This window comes from Pezoporus occidentalis, unplaced genomic scaffold, assembly GCF_034315485.1.
Source record: "Pezoporus occidentalis ecotype Australia unplaced genomic scaffold, CSIRO_AGI_Poc_V1 ctg15, whole genome shotgun sequence".
Classification (NCBI taxonomy): domain Eukaryota; kingdom Metazoa; phylum Chordata; class Aves; order Psittaciformes; family Psittacidae; genus Pezoporus; species Pezoporus occidentalis.
The window spans coordinates 5,162,285-5,183,263 of NW_026913316.1; the positions used below are offsets into that span (position 1 = coordinate 5,162,285).

General features: G+C 40.7%; 1 protein-coding gene across 5 annotated transcripts in view; it reads right to left on the bottom strand.

Moving 5' to 3' along the window:
- The window catches only part of GRB10 (growth factor receptor bound protein 10), a 147,492-nt gene that overhangs the window by 89,241 nt on the left and 37,272 nt on the right, over nucleotides 1-20,979 (bottom strand). For 4 of the 5 annotated variants that reach the window (XR_009963260.1, XM_062610913.1, XM_062610914.1 and 1 more), the window contains exon 2: nucleotides 18,616-18,713. The exons of the other annotated variant lie outside the window; for it this stretch is intronic. Coding sequence is in view for 3 of the 4 variants with exons in the window: in XM_062610913.1 (XP_062466897.1) it covers nucleotides 18,616-18,666 (51 nt within the window). In the remaining variant the exon portion in view is untranslated. The remainder of the gene's footprint in view (nucleotides 1-18,615; nucleotides 18,714-20,979) is intronic. 5 annotated transcript variants of the gene reach the window in all.

The following is a 20,979-nucleotide window of genomic DNA, read 5'->3' on the forward strand; positions in this document are numbered from 1 at the left end:
CTGTACTTCTCCCCCTTTCTTTGTGAAGAAAGGGGCCTGACATTAGCAGAGACAGGGTAGCTTTCTCAAGATGTCTGGAAATCCCCTTTAACTGAAGGCTTCAACTTTTTCCAACTTCAGCAGTCACTGGAAGTTTACAAGATGAAGAAAGGCTACGACTGGCAGCACGGCTTCTCGGAAGCTCCTGGGAGTATGGCCAGACCGAGGACGTCCAGACCACGGAGACAACAGTCCCTGGTTTTGGATTTACTGTAGCTGTCTGCAAACCCACACAGCCGTGCCCCTGAACAAAAGGTTCAATTGAGCAAGAGTCACGCGTACTCATGCCAGCAGTCCCACAGCGACAAATTAAGATCATGACATACTTCTGATGTTTGTACACTGTCCAGCACAACAGAAAGTCAAGTCAGGCGTGCTGACGGGTCCCACTGTGGTTCAGGAGACTATCAAGGCAGATACACCTTGGCTTGCACACAGGCACTCCTGCTGCGCCAGGAGCTTGCTGTCTACCTGGCAATACACTTCATCATACTAAGGTAGGCATCTTAAAACCTTAAAATTAACCAAGTCATTATTTGAGCCGCCTTAGCTTTTCTCTGTTGAGGCAACTTGTGTAATGCAAAATGAAGTACCTTCTGCTAGCACAGACTGAGGAAACTACTGCAAAGTGTTCAAGTCTGAGCTATTCTAAAAAAAAAAAAAAAGGCAAAAAAAAAAAAAAAAGCAATTATTCAAATTCATTGAAGAGGTGTCCACCAGGGGCTATGCAAGAGCACACACAACTCCAGGATCCAGAAGCAGGAAAGGGATACTCCGAGGGACACTCTCTTCACATCTGCAATTTAGCCAAGGAACACAGAGGTAAATGTACATTTCTTTATCCGACCCAGTACTGCCATTTTTAACATGCTTCTGGAGTCTCCTTAGGCAATGAACAGACTAGGCAGCATTTCTTTTGAGGACTGCCTTGAATGATTCTTCACCTCCCAAACAAAAGACTTTGCATTTATGTAAAGTAATTTTCTGCACTGTTTTCTAAGCTACGCTTTTTTTATACCATGATTTGCAGTTTTTATTTACTTAAAGCATCAAATATAACACAAGGAGAAGACTTAATTATGGTGAGTGCTGAACTGCCAGCTATTCATCGAAGTAAACTTCCCTATAACTTGCTGGTATCCATGCCCATCTGCAGAGTTTCTGTTTCATCACCCAGTGTTACTCTTAGCCTGTGAAGGCAAACACGTAGGCTATCACAGGAAGAAATCCACCTGACAGATCCAGAACAACGTTCAAGCTCTAATCCAAATTCCACAGTTAAGATCAATTAGCAATGCATAGGATGCTCCTTGCTTACAAGATTTAAGTCACTGGGCTTCTTAGTGGCTAAATACAGCAGCAAAGCCTGCCACCAGATAGCAGTTTGGTACAATGTATTTTCAGCCTGCTGACACCCCAGAGCTTGAGGAAATTTGTCCCACGTACAGGTCATGAGGAAAGAGCAAGGCTCCTGGGCTTGTCCAAAGTCAGTGCTTTGCAGACCGTGTCACGTTTACTCAATAACAGTTAATGTTTTTTTACTGTGTTCTGCCAGAGCGATTAACATGTCACAGAAATAAAGAAAATACAGGCTTTGTACACTTGGGGAAAAAAAACAAACAAAAAACCAACAACAAAAAACCACCCAAAACAAACGAGAAAAAAAACAACACAAAAAACCAAACCAAACAAACAAAAAAAAAAACCCAAACAAACAAAAAAAAACAAACAACTTTAAAGCATTCTTAGACAACCCACATGTTACATAATTATAGACCTGTAACTAGGTTTCCTGCCTCTTAACTATAGTCATTTAACTAAGTAAGAGCCAAGTGAAAGGCTTAGTAAGTCAACAGAGTAACCGTGAACTGAGAATTTCAGCATTCATGCTAAGAGAGCTTGTACAAACAAGGGCTTAAAATAAAGCCACTTAGCTTTGTCAAAAATCAGGCTCTCTCTCCTTAAGCAGCAAAGCCAGTAAGTGCATGAATCCTCCTGATTTTACAGTACTGGCTGTCAGGACAGAGCGCGATAACCCTAGAGACCAGGAACAAACAAACCCATCTTGGGATTATGGGAGTAGCAAAGGCAGCAGCACATTCCTCCTGACACACTGCAGCACCTCCAATCCTCAGTGCCGCAATCACTGACAACATGCAATAAACCTGGCAGGGCGCACAGACCTACTGCCATCCTTACACTCGTACCACCCTCAGCAGACTTGCCAGCCCACCACACCACATATACAATAGCTACAAGAAATACAACATACCAGGAACTAGCAAAGAGAGAAGGAAAATGAGAGTGCCAGACAAGACAGACCTGCGTCTGTGGTCTCTGTCTCTGCAGTGGCAGGGAATTTGTTAAACGAATCATAGGAATTATATTACACCCCATGATACAGGCAAAGGCCGAAAGGCTTGCCAGTCTGACCTTGGAGGAACTTCTCTCCCGACCCCTGCCTGGGTTTCAGTCACCCACTGACCAGAAAGTCCTTCAATACAGCAAAAAAGTGGGGGTTTGGACCCTGTTGTCAACACCAAAACCCTGTAGCATGTGTGCCTCAAGTCAGTGAAGTGTTTCTTCTACACTGAGAAAAACAGCTTTCCTAAATGCATGGACAGATATAGTTATACAATCTACGGCTATAGCTGAGCCAGAACGTTATTTTTCTGGAGGTGTTTCAGATTTATTTTAAGGGGTATTACCAGGTACAGGACTTATTACTACCTGCATTGCAACTATCAGGGCAGTACTGCTTCACACCAAAACCTACTGTTACTGACTAGCCACCTTCTCCCATCCCCCTTTACCCCCCGCTTTCGGAAAAAAGTGCATCCCAATAAATAAATATAAATATAAATAGATAAATTTATAGATAAGCTAGACTATGATTAGCAACCTCCAATAGTATCTGGTTTATTCATAAAAGGCTTTTCTCCAGCAAGGCAGGAGTGAGCATACCAATCTAGCTGACAGCTTCAGCAATGCACTTGTACATGCTAGCATTACAGATTCAGGTTCTCTAGGCTGGTCTTTACAAAACTGGCATTAGCAGGGTTTTAAACTCTGCTGAACCCAGAATTTGGCAAGAACTATGTCAAATTAAATTTCTCTCACTAGATGCAGTCCTCTCTTAGTAGACACTCACTTAGTAGACACAGTCCTCACTTAGTAGACACTTCCGCAAGACTTTTGTTGTCTCCCAGTACCCTGCACAGAGAAAATGGATAGTATATTCCAGTGTGCACTTTCTGGACCAGACTGCCATTTATTATGGTAGAAGAAAATTCAATGCATCATGGTTGCTGTCTTTTGATCAGCTAGCAAGGAGGGAATCCAAGTGGCAGGCTTAGAAATGCTAAAAGCTTTGTTCTATTTTTAATGAGACTAAAACCACTGTGGCTGTTAGAGACAGTTTACATAGTTTATAGCTAACATAAAGTCTTGAAATACAGAAAAGAAACAAATGCAGAAGGTTCGTGGTGAAAGCAATCACTTCTTCGAGCTGTCTTCAGCTGGAAAGATTGTACAAAAATGAAGCACTTCCTGATTTTGCTTCTTTTTTTAAAACATAAACTAGGTCCCCTAACAAAACAGCACTAAGTGAATGAAGTTTGGATGAGGAAATTCTTCACAGCAGAAAATTACACTCACATGGAAATTCTGTTTCTTCTGCTGGTGCCCATAGATATTGATAATGTATCTTTAGCTTGTACTTAACAGTAAGTTAGCCTTACCTCCAAAGTCACTTTCACTTGCAAGGACTGACATTGACAAAGCTACCAAAACCCTATTTTACTGCATGTTCCAAGCTCTTTGGTGGAGTTGCTATTAACCAAAACCAATAAAGTCCCTGAGAAATCTGTTTTCTGTGAGAGCTGTATTTAGCAATAGCAATTGAATTGAGAAATGGAAGTTTTGTTACCCTGAGAAAATACAAAGCAGACTAAACTAATATGTCATATTCCTCTTCTTTTTTAAGAGGCTTTCAGTGAGATTTTCTGTCATTCTGTTATTGATGATCTCATACTTAACAGACTATGCTACTTAAATTGAGTAAAAAGCACAGCAAGGCTCTAATGAACTTAGCAATCCATACACGTTAACTACTATAACTGGATGGTGCTCACACAGTCAAAGGGAGTAATGCAACCCAGAATGATGTGTTGTTGCTCACAAAATCTTTTGCCTATTCAAGAACCCTTACCAGGGTCACCCTCTATGTTTTGTCCAAGTTTCTGAAGCACATGATCAGACTATATTCCTTCCTCATCAGAAGGATGAAAAGAAACATAATGAGAATATTTGTACCCAGGTGCTATGGAAGATTTCAGCATGTCACAGAGATGCTAACACACCCATCCATTCTGACAAAGCATCTTCAAAACTGCTTTCTTTCAGCTTGCACTGAAAATAAAAATCTTTGTCATGTTCTTTCAGGGTAAGTTGTAACACACAGAAAGAAGGTACAGGATATTTGATCCTCTTCAACCCACTGCCCTCCACATGCTCAGACCTGTGAAATACAAGGTAGCTCGTCTGTTCTACTTGGCATCAAATCTACTAATGCTCTAGTTATAGCAGCACTGCAGGCCAGCTGCTTCCAAGAATGCTGGCTTTGGGAGTCAGGTTTTGACAGCACCCTTGCACCAAGTGGATGGGAGACGTTCTGTAAACTGGCTTGGACAGTCTGTCCCAGTGCAGGCTAATGGTGCCCTGCATTAACCTTGGCAGGCTCAGTGCTTGAAATGATGACCTGGTGGACTTTGGGATCTGGCACTGCAGCAACACATCTGTGTGTCTCAGCCAGGGGAGGGAGGAGAGAAGAGTAGAAGCTACCTAAGCTGCAAGAACCACTGTTCCCATACATTTACGTTCTCTTTTAGAATAGATACTCAGCAACCAAAGCCAGATAATTTAAATTACATTTAAGCATATGCACCCTTATGACTAGGCAACATCTGAAAACCCAAGACTGATGAAACTCTTACAAAGGAATTAAGGCAGCATGAAACACAGAGCAAAGCAGTTTATCCCATCAGAAGGTGGGTCTGCTTTCTTAAAGGCTATCCCCCTTCTGTTGTCTTGATGGTTCAGGTTCAAACTCAGGGTTTGAACAGGCCAACATGAAGATGATTCTTCACAGCCCTTCACAACGCTGATAGAATGGTAAGTCTCCCATGGGGCAAAAGCCCCTGTGCTTACACACACAGTTAAAATTCACTAGATGACAGATTGCTAATGAAATTGTTCTTCAGGTCTTCAAACTGAAAATCTGATAAATTTCAAGTGTCATGTTGAACAGCTTCATAGAAGACTACTTTGGAAACCTTACTTGCTTCAACTATAGGCAGTATGGGCCTTATCTCTCTACTTCCTGGTCAATTTGCTCAATTGCTGCAATTTAGGGTGTGCTTGATACCCCTCCCTTCCTTCCCTGAAGAGCCATCCTTGGCACTAGGTAAGTAATTAACCAGGCCTAGAAATGGCTGTCCCATCTGATCAAACCTAAGACCCTAATTATATTGACCACTCACCTTTCTGCCTAAATAAAGAACCATTTACCTGCTACATGGTGCAGTCTGCCCAAAACTAATGCCCACCTCAGACAAGGACATCTGTAGTTCAGGTAACTTGATTTCAGTTAAAGTAACTCTTTACAGGTCTCCGGAACAGCAAGCCTTACCTAAAAGGAGGTACTTAAGAAATCTCAGGTATGGGGTAAAGAAAGCTCCATAACCTATTTAAAAAACGCCAAAGAAATCACAGACACATCTCTAAAGCACAACAATCATGCCTTTTCATGGTTAACAGCACAGCATCAGATCTTGTATTGGAACAGACCACTGTGTTCTCCCCTAACCAAACGGCAGGGTTTCACACTCTCAGAGAAAATCAGTAACGTAATTTATGCAAAGAAAATAATGAAGTGTAAAAAATAGTCTACAATATATATGGGTACACAGAAAAAAAACCCAGTTCTTTTGTAATGCTTATACTGCAGTAATAGGTTACTTCACAAGCCCTCAGAAAGAAAACGAAACTTCCAGCAATTACTAATAAAATACCTGTATTTCTGCATTTCTTTAATCATGTTTGAATCCCATTTGACTGCACAATTTTAAGAACATCATATCACCACACCTTCCACACTGATGTGCAAAACAGTCCTGAAACTAAACAAAGTCCTCAACAGTGATGATCTATTAGACTTCATAAAGTCACTGCACCCATGTATTAGCATGGGTTGGACAAAAATTTTAATAGAAACTATGCTGCAGTGCTGCCTACCTACAAACTGTCAATTCACAACAGCTGGACAGAAAACAAAACAAAAACTAAGGTAAGACTAACACGGGTCCATCCTGGGTATTTCAGTGTCTTATCCCTGTTTCTCAAAATGAAAGAAACTTGCAGGACTTTCCACATCTTCAGAGTCATTGTGAAAACACAAAAAAATAGTAACTAGTCTGACTGTAGTCAAAACGCAAGCAGCTCAAAGGTAGTTTTTAGCCTGAGAATTCTTCTCAGTGCTCTGGATACTTCACCTATTTCTAATTTACAAAAACCTAGGTACAATACAAAATGTGCTTAATTGTTACACTTGTTCAGCTATTACTATATATTTATGTTTATATATCTCCATCTCAATGTAGTGGCTGCCATGTTTTCCCCTCCTTGAGGAAAGTGAGCTAATGGGAGGTAGCTCCACCAATTATCCTGCATAAGAAGATGGCTTTATCAGAAAAATCTTTATTGACTTAACATTCTCTAAAGGAAAAAAATTTGCAAAAGCTCAGCAATTTGCATTTAAATAGTAACAGATTACATGTAAAGTTGCAAGCTGTCCCAGAAAAACCCAATGCAAAGTGTAAATCTTTAGTTTTTCCACAAACTGGCACTCAGAAAAAAACCTGCTTGCTATAAGCAAGCATGTCAATCACCTCTTCCTGCTTGGAAGGTTTTGGTTTTGTTTTATAACTAGTTGTTCACAGCATAAGTGTGTCAAGTAACCGCTTATTTTATACAGCTTCTCCCCCCCTTTTTGCTAACGCCTACTGGACACATCCCACAAAGTTACCCACAGCACGTCAGAACATAAACTGCAATGCTTCAATGTGGTTAGCAGAAGCAGCTGCTTTAATTCTCCACAAATCCTCTGAATACTGAGCTACATTAAGGCTTCAGCAGTTCAAAGAGTTCCCTAACTATCAGTATGCTACTGGAGGAAGATCTGGTGTAGCACACAAAACAAAGCAAGCAAACCCCTACAAACAAGATGTGCCCAGATAAAGGCCCTCCAAACGGAGAGATTTCTACAGAGACTGGAAAGCTGGTCAGACAGAATAAAAGGTCAAGAAATCCCACAGGTATAATACCACCATGGGCACACAACACTTTATCATGCTGGCTTTAGCAATGCTGAAATGCTACAACTACTAACCACAAGAACGCTTCTGCAAATGGATTTCTCCTGTTCACTCCAAGGAAGGTGAGTAAACTGTAGATGAGCTGCAGTTCAAACGGTATTAAAGTGGCTTTAAAACACCTTTCCCTTATTTTTTCTTCCCTGAAACCACTGTTGAAGATGGGGGAAGAATAAGTATGTGACTGGTTTTGTTTACCTTGCAGTTTAAGGGGCTAACAGCTTGCACTTGAGAAGCTACCATGCTTCAGCTGAAATGGTGATTAATTCCAGGGATGAGGGATAGTAACTTTTACAGCACAATCAGTATTTATTTCAATACTTTCTCTAGATTTGAGCTATTCATTCTACACCAAAAATGCAGATCTATGAAATAAAGCTAGTCAAAAAGATTTCCTGCTGAGATTAAAGTCAAACCAGAGATCAAAAGAAAGAACAAAATCATAGGATGAGGAAGAAAAGAAACAAACTTTGAACGAGGCTTCAAGAAGCAAGCTGCGGGCAAGAGGAACAAGCTACCTTCTGGATACAGTTGAACTGAAGATCACTGCATCTAGCTAAAACAACAAAACTAACTAGGCAAATTACCTGGGAGTTCACTAGCACACCACCACAATCCAATCCTGCATCCTAATAACACATGCTATTGTGTCAGCATCCCTGTTCCAGAAGATTCTAGTGGGGCAGCCGATAAGAAGTTTCTGGCCTTATGGGTTTATTTGAATCTCTAGGGCAAGTCATGCTCTAAAAGATACGCTGTCAGAAAACTATTTTTCCAACCTGCTCTCATCCAGCATAGCAGTTATGGTTTGCAACTAAACCATCCAGCCAAATCATGTTCAACAGCCAGCAGTTTGTCATCAGAAAAGACTCCAGAAAAAAAAAAAACAAGACTGCCAGACATGCCTTTTTCAGAACATCTTTAGCACACTTGGATAACCATTTGCCCATGTCTAGGGGGGAGGGGGATCATGCAGGAATTTCATCAGCACACATGTAGAAAGGCATTCTTCCCATCAAACTGAACACCACACTGTCTTACATTTCTGTACGGTCAGAGTAGAGAACTAGGCTCCTAAAGCTTCTGAAGCTTTAGTTTGCATTTACCTTAGAACAGCATCTACAGGTGCCTACAGCTACAAAAGGCTTAAGGTGACTACCTCAAACGTTGATGCTGATGTTTGATTTGAAAGAATTCCGAGTCTGTCATGAATTTGGAAAGGAAAAAAAGTTCACAAAAATCGCGTGTGTGTGCACTGGCAGGTAAACATTCTGTAAGCTGCTTTAATAAATGTAGATCTGCTACGCTCCAGAGACTAACTGAAATGACCTAACAAGTACAATAAACGTGAGACACTGAAGAACATGTATGAAATCTTTCCAACAGGTCCTGACAAGGTAACTTCACATGGTAAGTGATCAGTAAGTCAATCTGGGAAGCACACTGCTTGACCAAAAAGCCAGCAAAGCCAACTCATGGACAAAGAACCACCAGCTGGGGAGGCAGAGTCTAATGACCACCTGATGCCATACTGTGATGTAAGAAGAGTAAGCAAAAGGAGCAAGACTAGTAGCAGAATTACAGTCCTGGACTGCAGGAGCAGATTTCTGGCTTGCTCAAGGATCTGCTTGCCAGGTTCTCATGGAAAACTGCTCTCAAGGATGAAGGGGCCCCTTGATCTCCCCAAGACAGCCTCCTTAAAGCTCAAGGATGGTGCATGTTGGCGTGCAGAAAGTTACAAGAAAATGGCAGAAAGCCAGGGCGAATGGACAGGCAGCTCCTGCCTCAGCTCAAATGCTGAAATGCAAAGATCAAAGCAGGAAGAGTTTACAAGAAAGAATATGAAGAGTATCTGCCCAAGCAGAAGAGCTGGAGTAAGTGAAAGATACCAAGGAAAAAAACAAGAAATGCTTCTACAGGTAAGCAAGGGCAAAAGGATATCTAGTATTAGTCTAGTTAGTTCTCAGTTGTGCATGGGACCCAGCAGCTAAGGACACAGATGATGAATGGCTTGCCTCAGTTTTTCCTAGTAAAGTTAAGCTTCACATCTCCCAGTTCTTTGAGCACTGTATCAGCACCTGGAGGACTGAACAATTACTCACAGCAAAGGAGGGTTATGGATCACACGAGGTAGCTGAACCAAGTCCCTGGGATCATATGGGATGCATCAGAAGGTGCTAAGGAAACTGTCAATACCACTGCAAGGCTACTCCCTCTCACCTACAAAAAATAAGTCACTGATGAGAGGAGGATCCTGAGGGCTGCAGAGGCAAAAATCACATTCATCTTCAACATCAGGATGTGAGGAACCAGAAGCTGGACAGCCTCATCCAGTTTCTGGCAATATTATAGAACAAGTCTTCCTGAAAAACACTGCCAGGCACACACAGGACAAAAAAGCAATTGGTTAATCTATGCTGGCTGTTCCAAAGAACAGTCATAACTGACATTTCATATCACAGTTTTACATATTGAAGGTCTTATCTCTCAAGAAACCAAAACATGCTGATTATAGATCATCAAGCTGCCTTCTGATTTCCTCACGCTAGGTTCTTCACACAGATAATTAAAATTTTACAATATTGGCCAATCTTATGGGATTTTAGAATATCTAATTATTTTCATTGGAAAAAAGTAGGCACCTCATTTGTGCTCTCCACAGCCCAAAGCAATCTGCCTCAGATGTAGATGAAGACCGTAGAATAGTTAACTGCAAACATGAGAAGGACCTTCTGCAACAGCATAAAATTCATCAAAAATACTTATGCGCCTCCACTGAAGTATCAGTTTTACTAGAACCCACATGAGCTGAAATAATGGTCTGTCATTCTCCTACATTAATAGCTTCAAGAACTTCTTCAAGAAAGGTGCCAACACCACTTTGTCAGAAACCCCTTCCTGAACTGTGCAGAAGTATTCAGTATTCTGGGGAACTTGCCAGCATAACAGTATTTACTGTATGACTAATATGCATTAATGAAGCACAAATGGACAACTATTTACTTGTGCTAATAACTAAAGCGCTTTATTAGAGCTAAGGCCTCTAGCATGAAGGATTGCCAGGTTCCCCCACTTGCCAAAATTATGTCAAAAAATGGAGCCAGTGTGTAAGACATGAAGAGCTGCAGCCAGTGCATAGAAAAGTCTTAAGTCATTGTTTAACTTCAGCTTGCAAAGGATAAGCATGCTCCAAAACCACTGGCTGTTTCCGAGGGCTGGTCTTTTCATTGTAGAGGCTAGAGTTTCAGCTATGTGCACTGGCCTTACCAGTACGAAAGCCAAAGCTATCTTAAAATAGCAGTAAAGCCTGAAAGCTTTGCTGGGTATTTGTGTTCTACCTTTGACTGCTTGTTCTTTCAAAACCAGAAAGAAAAACACTGTATCTTAATGCCTCAGATTAAAATATCAATACTATCTAGCATAAAAGGCTATTAATACCAATCTCTGGCCCTTCCTACATGAAGGATTCCTGAAAGCTGATCAATTTAGTAAAATTCCATCCTGAAAAAGCAAAGCAAACCCTTTAAGAACTATGTCCTTGTTCTATGCCACACTCTCCATCCCACATCTCCATGAAGGGAGCATACCTGCAATTCTAGAAGTAAAGGATACACCTGAAATGCGAAGTTTTGTGGGAACCTAGGGAAAACTTTAAAATAGCATTTCAGGCTGCATTATATTAGAAAACAAAAGAAAAATTCTTAGAAGATGCAAAATAAGCAGATGAAGATCCTCTTCAGTGACAGCTAGTGCTAGGTGGCCTTGACATATTCATCCTTAGCTTTACAAAGTAAGTAGCACATCCACCACCAAAGCCATAGTGAGTTTAAGCTATCCATTCTTGTTTGAATCAGCAGCTTTGGTTGAGGACTCAGTTGCAGAATTAACAGCTAGCTGGTCTGCAAGTGTAAGAACAAAATGATCCCTGCCATGACACATCACATTTACAGTAATGTTTGGAACCTTCTTTTTAGAAGCAGAAAATTTATCCTCTCGGAGTCGATCACACTTCAGCAATTTAACGCAGAATCACAGGATTTTGGTTGTGGGATTCTTGTTTGGAGTTCCCTCCCCCTCTATCCATTTTTAACATTTAAAAAAAAAAAAAACCACAAATACTTATGAAATACTGTCCATCCTTTGACCAGTCTCCCTTCAGAGTGTGTATAAGGCAAGAAAATCTACTAGGCATTACTTTTCACAGGGTCTGTACCTAGATATATTTCTTGGAAATACTTAAGTATAAGACAACACAATATTCTTGGTCTTTTCCAAGGATAGAAAAGGCCTGTCTGAGCCAACTGGCATGGACAGCAACACTAAGAATTATCTGAGCCACAGCACTTTCTTAAAAAGTGACAGCTCCAAATGCACAGCAATCTTATCTTCCTCTTAAAAAACAAAATAATATTCTCCACTGGTTATTATTTATGTAAAGCACAGAGCATCTGTTGAAGGAAAGTTCATTGAGACCATACCCTCCCACCCCAAACTATCACAAACATAATTCCAGTTGACTATAACAAGGACAGTTAAAAAAATAAAGACTTCCATTATCTTATATTTCAGGTTTCTGTTCTCCAACATATACACTGATGTTTGAAGTACAAAACCATCTCAGGACTGGTGCACAACTTCTCTCTTCTGTTAAGTGAGAGCTGTTACTAACACGAAGATACGCATACTGGTAGTTCTCCAAAATAACCAGTTGGTAAACAGCTTGTTAAATATTTACTCATTTGGAAAAGATCCCATTGTAGGAAAAAAAGATACACAGGATTTAGTTTGGTGCTATAGTCTGCTAAACTGTTAACATTACTTCAGAATGGTCTCATGGAGTTTTCTGAGAAAACACCAGAAAACGATCTGTTTTTATCAATGTGGGTGTTTTTACAATCTGGAAGTGGCATCTTAAAAGTTGCATGCGAGTCAGAACTTAAAGAGATCCACCACTTTTGATTTCCCACAGGATCAGTGAAGGTTGGAGGGGACCTCTGGAGGTTATCTGGTCCACCTCTCTGTTCAAGTAGGGCCATTTACAACCTACAGCCAGTTGCCTGCGACCATGTCCAGATGGCTTTGGAGTATTCCATGGGTGGAGATTCCACCACCTCCCTGGGCAGCCTGTGTCAGTGCTCAGTCATCCTCACAGTGAAAGCGTTGCTTGATGTTTAGAGGGAATCTCCTGTGTTTCAGCTTATGCCCATTGCCTCAGGTCCTCTCACTGGGCACCACCGAGAAGAGCTTGGTAACATCCTCAGTGCATCCTCTTTTCAGGTATTTATATACATTGACTAGATGCCCCCTCAGCCCTATCTCAAGCAAAACCAGTGGTAAACTTGAGATTTAAACATGTATGAAAACTGGAGCTAAATCAAGGGACACATTTAAGAGACTGCTTGAATATAATGACATGACAAGATTTAAAGACAGGCTCAGTCTACTGTTCAAGCATGAAAATATTACTAGGAAGATGCAAAATTAAGCTTCTTTACTTACATTTGCTCACTTGATTTGCAACATCTACATTGTTTCCTCACCACTGTTAGCAATAATGTAAGTAGTAAATGGTACAACTGAACACTAGAGTGGTTTGAGTCCTTTTTTTGGGGTTGATTATATGATTGAAAAACATGGACCAAGTCACTTGAAATTTCTTGCTCCCATTCACCTCCCAAAAAGCTTCATGCGTTGCCAACCAACTTCTGTGTAAAGTAGAATACAAAAGAAGTGCAAATAGTTAAGTACAGGCTTTCAATTGGAACTGCAGGAAGGTAAACTGGTACAGCAAAACAAGTAACTGATGGGTATCTCTTGTAAGAAAAGAAACTTAATGAATTCTATAAAAGCATAGTGTGAAATACAAATTTGACATTACTCTGCTTCATATACAATATTCTGATGGAACATGACAGGTGGGGGGCAAGTGCACTTCCAATGGCCTCTTTAAGAGGTAAGCAACGTATTTTTATTTCTATGTTAGTGAAAACAACTGCTTTTGGAATGCTTTTTTAAGCAGATTTATTTCCAAGAAAGAGAGTAGCTAGAAATCCAGCTCCAGTTGCTCTTCAACAAAAACTATCAAGCAGCATCAACTCTATCTGTAAAAAGCATTTGCAGTATACAATCAGGGAGACAGATTTCATAATTTCACATTGGAGGCAACATGTCTTGAAAAAACATTCACTAATGTTCTCAACTGCTCTGTACTTTGTCTGCTGCAGTCCGTCAACCCTCTACACCACATACATGTAAACTGTTAAAACAAGAACATCATCAACAAAGTATCTGTTGACTGACACCGTATTTCACAAATCTGATGACTTCCTACATTGGCAGTAGCAACACTTCAGCTTCGTTTCTTCATACAATATGTAGAAGAATGACATGATGCAATAATGCTTTTAATGCTTTTTTTTCACCAAGCTATGACCAAGGACTTTAAAAGCCTGCTTGTGCACGCTGGTCCTTTCATACTAACAGGGCAGTATGGAAAACCCAAACTTCAGGCCCAGGGAAAGAAGTTACTGCACAGGAACAACTGCAGCTGGAGACAAGAGTGCGAATACGTGAGAGAAGCAGCTCTGCAGACACCGATGTCAGTGCAGGACAGGTGCAGATGCTCCAGGTGCCAGAGCAGAGGTTCCCCTGCAGGCCATGGAGGGCCCCATGCTGGAGCAGAGGGATGCTCAGAGGATGCTATGACCCCGTGGGAAGCCTGCACTGGAGCAGACTCCTGGCAGAACCGGTGGCCCTGTGGAGAGAGGAGCCCACGCTGGAGCAGGTTTGCTGAAGGACTTGTGACCCTGTGGGGAACCCACACTGGAGCAATCTGTTCCTGAAGGGCTTCACACATGGAAGGGACCCACACTGGAGTGGTCCGCTCCTGAAGGACTGCATCCCATGGAAGGTACCCATGCTGGAGCAGTCTGTTCCTGAAGAGCTGCACCCATGGAAGAAACCCATGCTGGAACAGTCTGTTCCCAAAGGATGCACCCATGGAAGGGACCCACGCTGGAACAGTCTGTTCCTGAAGAGCTGCACCCATGGAAGGGACCCACACTGAAGCAGTTCATGAAGAACTGCTCACACTGGAGAAGTTGGTAATGGGCTGTCTGCTGTGGGAGGGACCTCACTTTGGAGCAGAGAAAGAGCATGAGGAGTCCGCATCTTGAGGAGGAAGGAGCAGCAGAGACAACGTGTGATGAACTGACCTTAACCCCCATTTCCCGTCTTCCTGCACTGCTAGAGTGGGAGGAGGTAGAGAACATCAGGAGTAAAGTTAAGCCCAGGAAAAAGAAAGAGATGGAGGGAAGATGCTTTTAAGTTTTGGGTTTATTTCTCATTACCCTATCATGATTTTAATTGGTAATAAATTAACTTTACCAAGTTGAGTCTGTTTTGCCCATGATGGTAATTGGTGAGTGATTTCTCCCTATCCTTACCCCAACCACCCATAAGCCTTTCACTGTATTTTTCCTCTTCTGTCCAGTGGAGAAGGGCAGTGATAGAGCAGCTTTGGTCGGTACCTGGCATCCAACCAGGGCCAACCCACAAGTCGTAAGAAAGATCTCCATAGTCTCGATAAGGAATTGTCAATAGCTATATGAATAAAGAATTTCAAACAGTGACAGGCAGACAATGAGGGCCAAAACGTAGGTCTTGACAGCCCTTCCCACACAGGTTTTCTGTCTACTTGGACATATTCTGCAATTCATTTTTTTCATGCTGTGTTTTTTAGGACAAAAGACATTTGTCAAAAGACAAACACGGACAGCAGCATAACACTGAACTGAACTGACTGTTCAATTCCAATGAGGCAGAGATAAGAGTCACAAAGAAAGAATCTGGATTTCATAGGGATGAGGATTACAGCATCCCACCAAGATAACTCTGAATTAGAGATAAGCTTTTTTTTTTAACTTTGCTAAACCAGAAACCCTCTCTAACTGCCCAACCAAAGCAAATAACCCATTAAATGCAACATCCAAGTCTCCCAAAAACCCACACTCACCAAGACAAAGCACCCCTTGGAAAATAATTATAACCTCAATATGACATGGACTTGGATCAGGCAACCTCCAAGGGGTCTTCTAACTTAGTGTATCGTTTTATGGAAAACGAGGATGAAAGCTGCCATAGTAAAACCCGGAGAACCTGTGCCTAGCGGGTGCTCCAGCTGAAGGCAAAGAAATGTGACTGTTGTAGTAACAGCAGCACCTCATCTTCACATCCACAAATCTGACATCATTAAAGAAGGCTATTACAGTAGCTGGCCTCTAAATGGTTAATCCTGTTAGATATTCCCTACTCTTGAAGGGCACAAAGCTTCAAGTATGATGTGCAATGTTCTGGTCTCTAATAGTCCTCTGTTCAAGAGGACTATCAGCAATCCTGAAATCCACAGCTCTGTACATGTAAGGGAAAGCAATTTCCATTTTGTCCCTATTTTATGACCAAGTGCTTGTAGTGCATTTCATGCCAAGTCAGATGATGAGTATGATGTGAACAAGTCTCTTCTCTAATAAGAATTCAGCTCTCTCAGAACAAACTCTATTAATTATTACTAAAGTGATGCCTGCATCTTGCTTATGAGAAAATAAACAGAAGGCAGAAAATAGATGAACAGAACACTGCCGCATGCCCAGTGTTTCATCTTCAGAAACTGAGAGAAATAAACCCCATATCCTTTTGTTATTTATGTCGTTGAGACTTGTGCGATTCATGCAAAGGGTTAAAGAACTAAATCTTCCCCCCCGAGTTAAAGTCACTGCGCATAAATACTGTTGTGACTACAGATTGCAAAAGAACGGAAACACAGTAAATCATCCCATTTTTTTTCTGAGAAATTCTGGGACTATGTTCTGAATTTCCAGGAACAGAAGATAAACACTGCCAATTCTCACTGCCGGATTTTTATTGAAGAGTTTGAGAATTTGGAAAGGGCTCCTGAAAGCCACTAAAAGGTAGTATTGATTTTTTTCCACAAAGCTAGAGATTGTTTCTAGGAGAATGCACTCAGTGTGACTGGTTTGTGTGCTAACTCCTGAGAAAGCAAAAAAAAAAAAACACAACACAAATACATAATAAAAAATGGCTCTTAAACAAGACCTGAAAGCTTCTCAAAGTAGCAAACATTGCAAGGCAGAGCCCACTAAGAAAAGCTGGAAATCTTGCCTGACTCCCCAAAAACATCAAAAAGATGGGGTAGAAAGGAGCTGGCAACAAGGCATCCTTAAGGATATTCTGTACTTCACTTATCCAGGTTGTCATTTCTCTTGCTGTCTGCTTTGAATGCAGTCCCCAGCTGAACCCATCATTTTATCCTGAACACTTAAGTTATAACATTAAGGTCCCAACCTCGTGGGCTCTGGAAGAATATTCTCTCTAACCTTCCATTCAGATTAAGTCAGCAAAATGTACTAGAAAAAAATAGAATACTTCTTCACACACTAATCTAGAGCATATTTAGTTTAACCTTCTTTCAGCCCTTTACCAACACAATACTGGCACTGCAGCCAAATTTGAAAGACAAGTTGATGAAAGCTTCCAAGTCAGATTTAGTAGGGGTGGAAAAACAGATGTTCAGGATTTTTTTCATGCAAACTTCACTTCTGATAGAAGGCACAGTAGTTGTGGATGGGCTTCCAAAGCTAGTCTTTAAGCTGGTTATAAGCACTTAGGATAGTTAACACAGTAAGGTATGACCAAAAATAATTAAGACAGTGGGAAAGTGACCCTTTATTAAGTTACCTATGTTTCTTTGATACTTTATAGTCTTTTCATTGCTCCAGACTAAAGAACATTATCAACAGGGGCTGTAAGAGCAAGAAGTACCACCAGGAAAATTTGCATTCTTACTGATTATGAACCACTAAAGACACTATTTTCATGTGAAAGTGAGAACTTGCAGCTCAAAAATGACTGCCTACAATGTCAAGTTTCTTTTACATAGCTCTCCTCTCTCTCAGCTTCATATCATGACTCAGATAATGCTCTAAATGAATTGGAAGCATAATTTCAAAGCATCAAAATTATGAAGTCCAGACAAATCTATTCACATGTTCTTTTAAAATCATAAGATCCAGGTATAGTAACACCTGATTACTCAAATTCCATTCCATTTTTATAGCTGCAAAAACAGTTACAAAGGAACTGTTATATTTTTTTTTTTGTTATCAGGAAAAGCATTCAGGTACATTCAACTGACAACTCGGCACACACTAACATTAGTCGTTTAATTCAAAGATTCCTGTTGGGGAATAAAACTGTAAATCAGCATGTTATGAAACAAATGTATAAAGCCTACAGAGGTTTGCTGGGGAGTTTGCTGCTGGTGTTGTTTGGTTTTTTGCTTTCCTTTCAAATGACTAGTATGACAGTAGCAATCACTACTAGTAATGCTTCTCCTGGGAGAAAAAGATTTCTGTGTCACATGATACTCTGTTTAATTATTTATCTGCAGGGCTCAAAATCATAACTGAATCCTTACAGTGGTGAGCACACTATGAAAACAAGAGGAAAAAAAGGGCAAAAACCAGGTCATGTCCAAAATAACAAATTTGCAGTTCCATAAAGAATACAAAGCGTGCATTGCGTCAACCAAAATTGCCTGCGAAAAAACAACATACGAGAACTTCAACAGTGCATTTCTGCCTAACACCTTCGATTTGAGCTGATTTTTTTTTTTAATATATTCTTTGTAATATGCCATATTGGCTGCTTAGATACAGCATAATGACTCAACAAACATAGGATCTACCCAAGTGTAAAAATCTCTGCCTTTGTTCCTACAAATACAGTGTTCAGCAAACACTGATACTTTTTGGTGCAAGGCATTTCACTGGAATTAAAGCCTGCTTTTTTGTCGTTTTTGTACACAAGTGCCTTCTCCCAGATATGACCTGGTCATTTTGAGCACAGATATCAAACATTAAATCAGTATGTATTAGTGACCCAATTTTTTCAGCAGCAGGTCTTGAATACAGGATGGTAACAGAGGCTCTGTTCCTAAACATTCACAAAACCCAGAGAATTGCCAGACAGCTATTAGCAGTTTGATGAAAAGTTTGAATGCACAATCAATCATTGGCACACAGCAATATGATGGTACAAACTGACAGGAACATGCAGTTTCATAACTTACTATCCGATAAGGAAGATGTAAAAAGGAGTCTGGGCAGCCAGCTAAAGCCATTTGTTCCTTCAAGTTTTCTTCAAATTACATCTACTGCTTCACAGGACCTGCGGAGTACAAACAAACTGTCAGAAACCATACTGAAGACATTTCATCAACTTATTGTTGAAAACAGTTGGAGGGGAAAGACCGAGAAGAGCAAGATGAGGTGACGAGGATTTGCATCAACTTGGAGTAGCAAATCTGCACGTTTGCTGTCTGTATCCTACCAAACACTTTCAAATGGGTATTTCATTCAATGACTACTCTCATGCTGAATGGCTCGTCCTTTATTTCCACAATCCAGGAAAAAAAAAGGAAAAAAGAAAGCCTCTCTTCACATCTAGACCCTAACGGTTTGAAGACTGGCTCTCTCCAACTGAGGATATGTTATCAAGTGCAGAAAGGAAACACTGAAATCTGGGAGTTAATTAGTATGCCAACCATTTATCATTGAATCATTCAGGTTGGAAAAGACCCATAAAATAGATATCATCATGCAGCACTAGGCTTCAACACCTAATTGCACAACTTCACCCTTTCCTGCCTGCCTTTTCTCTCACAGCTTTATTCTAATGCAATATATGAAATAGGGTGTTCCATGCAAATCTGCATTTAAGTCTTGCATTTCTGAGTGATTATTAGCAGCAACTTCACAGAGTAAGAAGCGTTTCTTTTAAGCATCACTTCCATGATCAAATAGAGCTTGAAAAGGAATCTGTTGCAGGTGGATATGGCTAAAGAACTAAAAGTGACAAAAGAGAATGCAGTATTAATCCAATGTCAATAAAATTAAGTGCTGCTTCCAAACAAGGAAACAAAACTAAACCAAACCATATAAATAAAGAAAGCACTATTTGCTGGTTCCAGCATTTCTCCCAACCAGTGGCATTCAGAATGAGGCATCCCTGCGTACAAGCCACGTCATGCCACCTCCAAGCGGGTGAAAAAAGGATGGCACAGGGAGAGAGACAGCCGACAGCAAAGCACAGCTGCAACTTCCACTCCTACCACAAGTGAGCTCCTGTCTTGTTCATTGTTAATTATCAATCCCATACGCAAAACAAAAGTTGAGTTTTAAACAGGCTCTCTAGTACGCATGAACTGTCACCAAACTAAAGCTCCCAGCAAGACTTCTAGGACAGTTAAGTCATGGACAAGGGTAAAAGACATCTTGGAAAAACTGCTCCTGGAGGAGTTCCAGCCCATGGTCCACAGAGACCATGCACTCCTTAAGGAAGCTATATTTCACCTAGTTCCAGGATAAGTTCATCTGAAGTATGGCAGCCACCTCCTCTATGAGAAAGGCAGGCAAACTTTTGGGAGCTTCTTTCCAGGAAGAAGTTACTGGGCTTCTGTTGTTTTCCTGAAGTAGCAGCTTTCTGGGATCAAGTCATATAGCCAATTACCTTGGGAGGAAACTGGTTTGGCAACATCAAGTTTGAAAATCTATTTAACCCAATCTGAATAAATCAAGTTGTTTGTTCTAGACACTTTCTTCTACAGCATTTAAGTTTAATACCAAGTCTGAAAGGATTTATACTGGGGGGGAAGATCACCTCAAACACCTAACTCTGTAGGCACAATACCCAACTGGTATTGTTCCTAGTCTTTAAAGCATACAAACAGCAGTCTACAGCCATCTAACTCCACATCTAAAAGTTTGTAGTAAGCTTTTAAAACAGATGTAAATATCTCATTTGCAGTGCTAGATTTGCCTCAGCCAGCCAGCTTGCTCTGGGAGAATTAAGCGCAGATTCACGGAAAACTCTTCTCTTGGATGATTCGTGCAAAAGAAAAAAAAAAAGTAAAAAAAGAACTTAATTTTGGGGAATAGAGTTTACTGCAAGTACATCTACAGTGAAATTAGGCAAGCCACTGGAATAGATGCTCTGAAGTTGGTACAATGCATCAATAAACAAAGAGAACTGTATTATTGGCCTGTAAATCCACCAAGATTAGAAGAAAGTTTAGTTACAGGTATAAGGGAAAAGAATTCAGCCTTACACTGCAACAGTTTTCTGTTTATTATGTTTTCAGTATTTAGAGAACAAGAACAGGCGCAGCTGTAAATTTAACTGTAGGTTATTTAGGACTGAATATCACAATAGTGGTCGGCCTCTTGATGTTTCAAGCAAAAGGCACCGATTCACTTATAGCAAGACAGATTAAATATGTTCCTAAACAACACCAGACCAATTTGTCTACTCCAGGGCGTGCTGCAGTTTATGCCACAGCCCCATTACGCCAATGGAAGATCATAAATTACCTCAAACAATAGCTGGAGTCAGGACTGCATAATTTATCAAGACCCATTTGCTTCACTGCTACATT